Genomic DNA, 6529 nt, shown 5'->3' with positions numbered 1-6529 from the left:
CGCCTTTGGCAATGGCTCGGGACAGCAGAGCGAGCCCGTTGCTGTATAGGTCTCTCTGGGTGGCACTTTTGTCACTCAGACACTGCAGCACTATGGCAGTATTGAAAAATTAAAGGGAAACGGCGCTTTGTTCCGTAAGGGTGAAACGCATCAGAAAAAGATGGAAAAAGAAAAGAAAATTTAGGCCTTTAAAACCTGTATTACAGTAGGCCCTCTATGAGTATATTATGTGTATTAATAGTATTTCATAACACTGACCTTAAATTGCAGCTTTTTAGCACAAAAGTTAGTTTAATTGTTAATTGGAAAAGTAGATTAATTGCTGGCCTGCTGAAAGGAAAAGAAACTTTATGCTTTCCAGAAGCCATTTTGGATTAGAAATTGGCCACAGTCCTGAACTGAAACTCAAGGTCTCCATGTTTCCTTGATATTTTTTTTTTTCATTGAAATCGCATCGCAGCATAAATAAAGCATGGGCTCCAATCCAGAACCCACTGGGATCAATAAAAACTTCTCCTAGTCCCTTGCATCTGGGTGGTTTTATACACAAATAATTTATAAAAGCGTCTGCTTTGTTCTTCTATTTATGGAATAACTAAAACATACTATTCATTTTTATCCTACAGGTGAGGAAAGCTTAATTCTTCTAGATGGAAGACATGAATTTCCGTTCAGCTTTCAGCTCCCTCAAGAGTAAGTTAAATAACCCAACCTGAAGGGATTGTGCTGGACGTTGCTTGTTGTGGAACATGAACTTAATGTACCTTGACTTGTGGTTTTTTCAATATCGAACTGATAAGTCAGCTTTATACGTTTGTCTGAGTCAACCACCAGGTAGACATGCCTTGTTTGCTTCAGTTTCCCTAAGGCCCTAAAAGTAGGAGCTGGAAATGGGTAAACATTTATGTACACAGGAAGTGTTCATGTTTGGAACTGAAGTCTAACCTTACGGTAATGCTTTAACGACTGCTTGTTTCAGACCTCTGGTGACCTCTTTTACTGGGAAGTATGGCAGTATTCAGTACTACGTGAAAGCAGTTCTGGAGAGGCCTGCAGCACCTGATCAAAGCGTACAGACGGAGCTTCAGGTCATTAGCCATATCGACGTCAGCTCACCAGCTTTATTGGTAAGAGGGTCCTCCACTCCTCCTCCCCCCTTTAAAGCCAGCTGCAAAAAAATCATTTCAAGAAGCATTCACATCCAGCCATAACCATTTCCATGTTATTCTGGAGTGTCATTTTCTGACTTCTGAAAGCATATAAGCTCCCTAAGCTTTTCTCTATAAATAGATGATCTTAGGTTGTGTGAATAGCAAACAGAGTGGCTTTTTTTAATACCATTGATTACATCCCTGCTGGCAGAGATGTTCTTGCCAAAAAGTTATGCAGGCTTCAGATGCATAAATAAGGCTTAATAATAATAATGCACAAGTGTAAAGTAGTTACTCCTACCAGAGCAACTACATTCACAGGGCTGCAGTGTCCTAAACTCTACAATAATAGTAGGTTGAGGAACAGTAATTATACAAGAGTATTAATCATGCCCAGCCTGTCATTTATGCTCTGGCCATTATGTTACATATCCTTCCATTTTGCATGTCGTTTTCTAACATTAAGTGCGTGCACGCAGCTGCTTCAGAGATCTTTTCAGTTATTTCCTTATGACAGATTTGGCCACATTAAAGCATTGAGTTTCTAATAATCGCTAGAAATACTGTAGAGTAGTAAGAAAGATCAGGCATTAAGTAATGAGAAAATAGGCAAGATGGAAGCTAATGAGCTGGATTCTTTTATCTCAACCCATATTATGAAAATAATATAAAATTATACCTTGCACTTTTCATGATAGCAACTGGATCTAAATGGTTATTCATTTAAATATGAATGAGTAATTTCTATTTTATTTAAAACGCTAGGATAATTTTAACATTTCATCATGATGCGAACGTAGCTAAGAGATGTTTTGAGCAGGGCTTTTTTCCCCTTTGTATGCTTACGTTTTAATCTTTAGAGAGAACTTAGTGAAGTATTTTGGCAATGACATCTATAAGTAGAACATAGCGTTTATGTTTAACAATGTATGTTAGGAGTATGAAGACAGCCTATCCGGATGTTGCAAGGATTGAGTAGACCATAGGTTTTTGCACAGGAAAGGGCTGTGGGGCACGTAAAGTAGGCAGTACCTGTCTTAATGGATTCCAAGGCTACTACCAAAAACAACACTGATTTTAGACTTCATAATTACATTGACTGGGCAGTAGGGCCCAGAAAATCATTTTAAGTAGCTCGAATCCTGGCTTGGACACTTGACTTGTGTACTTGTATGGTCTAAGTTTATTCTAATGAAAATTTTACAGACAGTGTAAATGTCATCTAATGTGACATTCCTCCATGAATAATTAAGATGGTTTTTGTCATAAGCCTGATTTTTTTGGGGGGGTTGTGTGGCTTGCAAGTTATGAAGATGCACCACCTTACCCCAGCATGTATACATTTATCCTTTCTTATGAAGGATACAAAGGTAAAAACTGTTTATCTGCTTAACGATTAGTTGCTTGCAGATGAAATTAATTCTGCATTCTTCTGCACTGAGGAACACGGGCATAAATACCGCAGTACTCCATTAGACCTTTAAAAAGTCACATCAATAAAATTGGCTAAATCATTCTTTTTGAAGACAGATGACATTCAAGTGCACATTGGTCTCTGTTACCTTGTTGATACAGTCTCAATGCAGACTGGGATTTTAAAACAGCCGTATGTTCAGATAGCCAAACCGTGGTTCCATTTTTACACAGTGGCAAAACTGCAGTTGTGTTGAGTAGTACAGTGATTCAGATCAAGTGGATTGTAGAGCTGCATTGCAATGACTGATATGCGTAACATTAAACTGAAGTGATTGATAGCTTTATGCCATAAAATGAAAAACACTCTATATTTTATAGACACCTGTTCTAAGAAGTCAGGAGAAGATGGTTGGCTGTTGGTTTTTCACCTCTGGGCCAGTGTCTCTCAGTGCCAAAATTGAGAGGAAGGGATACTGTAATGGTAAGAGTAGTTATCTTCAAAATGTGAATATTAAACATCTGATAGGGGTTTTTTATCTCTGTGAAGCCAACACTTTATAGTTGAAAGAACAGTTCCGTTTAGTAGGTAGCAAATGGAAATCTATGCGAACTTGCTTTAACAAAAATCTTGCCTTGCCCCTCTCGCTCCCCTTGGGAATATACATTGAAAGGAAGTCCAGTCAGTCAGAAATCTTATGGAAAAGCCACATACATTTGAGTGTAAAGAACAACAAAATGCCTTTATTTGGGATAAAATACTTAATTGGGGATGTAATCAGGATTTTATGTCCTGCTTGTGTAGGTTTACACTTCTATGAGAATGAGCTCCAGCAGCGTGTTTGTCATCTTGATAACATTAGATACATTGAGGAAATAAAGCATTCAGGAATTCAGTTAGTACTATATAAAAGGAAGACTGGCGCGTAATTTGCAAATAAAGTTTTTATAGCTTGTTCGTATTATGCTTAATGTTTCAAAATGAATCATTGTTTATACATAAAATGTAGTAGGTGGCTCTAATTCTGCCTGGATACCACTCTGCAAAAAAGAATTAGCTTGAGGAAACTAACAAGTATTGTTCTCATAACATTGCAGATGATGTACGTGCTGCATAACATGCTTTGATACTCCCAGAGGAAAGTTGGTAAATACAAATTATTCATTGAACTTTTTCTGTCTTTAAGGGGAAGCCATACCGATCTATGCAGAAATTGAGAACTGCTCTTCTCGTTTGATTGTTCCAAAAGCTGCCATTTTCCAAACACAAACTTACCTGGCCAGTGGGAAGACAAAAACTTTCCGTCAGATGGTTGCCAATGTCCGAGGAAACCATATTGCCTCTGGGAGTACAGATACCTGGAATGGGAAAACTCTGAAAATCCCACCTGTATCCCCCTCTATACTTGACTGCTGTATTATTAGAGTAGAATATTCATTAGCTGTAAGTATGGGGTTTTATTACAAATGTACATACTAAGTTGAGTCGGGAACAAAAGTATTTTCTCTACTGAGCAGCTATTAGATTTTGAAATTGGGAACAATAATAATATAAATAAAACATCATATACCGTATAGGCGAGGGACTGAAGATCATGAAGAGATTCTGAAATGGAAAGATAGGAATAATGGAGAAAATGGAAAAATGTTTCTGAGGAAGAAACAGCTTAGTTTCAGACCTGCAGATGTTATTAGGGGAAAGTAGTGCGAGCTGAGTGGGTTCCTCTAGTGAGTCTTTTCAGAAATGGGAAGATAGGACTGAAAATAAAGTGCATAATTATTTTTATCAATCTGGTTTGTATTTTTCTGATGTCATCTAGAGATGAGATACAGAAAGAGGGAAGTTGCTGGAAAATAAGGAAAGCTGCCAGAGCATTAGCTAAACATACCTGGAAAGAGAAAATTCCTCATTTCTGTAAACACTCTGCAGCACGGGGCGTAGGGTAGCTTCTCGGAGCAGCAATTCATTGGGGTCTCATGATGTTTTTTTCTTTTATTTGGGGGTTGTCACCTAGGTGTATATCCATATTCCTGGTGCTAAGAAATTGATGATTGAAATGCCTCTGGTGATTGGCACTATTCCATGTATTGGATTTTCAAGCAGAAACTCCAGCATTACCAGCCAGTTTAGTATGGATATGAGTTGGCTGGCATTGACCATGCCAGAACACCCTGAAGGTAATACATATGGAACTCTTTATAATACAGCACGGTACTGCCTACAACAGAAGGATAGTAGTGCCAGGTTAAGGGCACTACTGGTGATGTCGGCCAGTAAAGCATGACTCATGAGAAGCGAGGCACGTAAATCTAAGTTAAGGATTGGCGAGGATAGCCTAACTCCAGCCTTTTTTAAGTCTCTATTTGCCCTTTCAGCTGAATCTTGAAATAACTAACTACTGATTGTGGGAATTCTACTTTGGAGGTAGACGCCTTAAAGTTAATCATTACTGAACGTACCTTGATACAACAGGTTTGTTGCTGGAGTAGCCTGAAAAGTATCTGTAGTGTTCATGCTGAATCACCTAAGCTTACTAAAACCATAATTCTAGTTACAGTATTTATGAGTACAGTGCACTTCGTGCAATTTGACAATAGTACAATATTTAATAAATACAGTCTTCGTGGTCTTGGATACTGTAATACATATGTTGTCTTGCTGTGAGTGAATACTTGTAAATTTGACTGTAGCATCTCTTGTGTTTCAGCACCGCCAAATTATGCTGATGTAGTGTCTGAGGAAGAGTTCTCCAGACATGTTCCTGCTTATCCACTACCAATTGACTGTGAGGAACAATTGTGTTGTCCTGTCTTTGCTTACATACAAGAGTTCCGGTTTCAGCCTCCACCTCTTTATTCAGAGGTAAAAAAATAAACAGCAGGTGGTGTTTTTATTGTCAGATGGCAAAAAAAAAAACCCAAAAACGCAACCCCTCACATACAGAAATGTAAGAATTATAGGCAGTAATTATTGCCTTTCTTCTCTCTGTAGATCGATCCACACCCAACTGATGTAGAAGAAATTCAACCCGTTTCATTCATGCTCTGAAGAGGATTTGTAACGAGCATCATTGTGATGAATGTCTTAATCTTTCTGCTGCTTAAGCTGATAGTGCAGCTAAAAAGGAGACGGTTTTCTTTTTCAAAACTTAAGTTTGTGTACAGAAAAGGCAAAGGAAAATGGAGAGAGAGGTATGAGCATGTTTGGTGGTGGAAGAGAATCTGCTGGATTAGTCTGCACAGAGGATCCTGTGGGAGCAGCTATGCTTGGGGTACTTGAGAAGTACCTGAAAATACTGAATGCTTTCTAAAAAGTGGATATACTACATAAAGTACCAGGAGGAGATGTACGGCTCTTCTGAAGAGAAAATAATTTATATTTTGTTTGGAACACTCTGGAAGAATTTACGCAATGATGTTGTTGTTGAGAACTTCTGTAGGAGAACTTGCGTAGTAGAACAGAATGTGGGGTAAGAAAACATTTCCAGAAGATTCCAGTGTTCAAGGGGCTTCAGTTTTGCACTGTCTGCATCCGAGAAAGGAACACTACTAAAATGTGGAGCGAAGCCTTCGCTGTAGCGTAACTTTGTATTTCATGAGAACCTGCCCTTCTAACAACTGCCAAGTGGTACTATTTCATCATTCATAATGATTCTAAAGACATCATGGATGACAGAATAGCTATTACGCAATATTATGAAGGCAACCATTTGCTGAATGAAAGACACAAGTATGTAAAAGAAAATTGAACTTTGATAAGAGCTTATGCACTATGCTTTCTTTCAAGGGATTTCTTAAGGGAATTATTCTAGCCTATTCTACTGTGAGTTCTTTTTCTGCATCTTAAGCCTATGGATAGCATGATAAGGGGAAGCTTGGCAAGGGAGAATCCTTTTGCCAGCAGCAGGTATACTTGGCAAAATGGACAATACTTATTTATTCAGAAGCCTTTATAAGCCTACCTC

At 38.4% G+C, this 6529-nt stretch overlaps 1 protein-coding gene across 1 annotated transcript in view; it reads left to right on the top strand.

Moving 5' to 3' along the window:
• Positions 1–5877, top strand: part of ARRDC4 (arrestin domain containing 4) — an 11590-nt gene extending 5713 nt beyond the window's left edge. Inside the window, exons 2-8 of the mRNA XM_009887615.1 lie at positions 627–693; positions 980–1127; positions 2946–3048; positions 3752–4008; positions 4580–4742; positions 5273–5427; positions 5557–5877. Coding sequence (XP_009885917.1) covers positions 627–693; positions 980–1127; positions 2946–3048; positions 3752–4008; positions 4580–4742; positions 5273–5427; positions 5557–5613 — 950 coding nt within the window. The 3' untranslated portion in view covers positions 5614–5877. The remainder of the gene's footprint in view (positions 1–626; positions 694–979; positions 1128–2945; positions 3049–3751; positions 4009–4579; positions 4743–5272; positions 5428–5556) is intronic.
• Positions 5878–6529: the final 652 nt, after the last annotated feature.

This window comes from Charadrius vociferus, unplaced genomic scaffold, assembly GCF_000708025.1.
Source record: "Charadrius vociferus isolate BGI_N301 unplaced genomic scaffold, ASM70802v2 scaffold190, whole genome shotgun sequence".
Taxonomy (NCBI): Eukaryota; Metazoa; Chordata; class Aves; order Charadriiformes; family Charadriidae; genus Charadrius; species Charadrius vociferus.
This window is presented reverse-complemented; position numbering and strand designations above follow the sequence as displayed.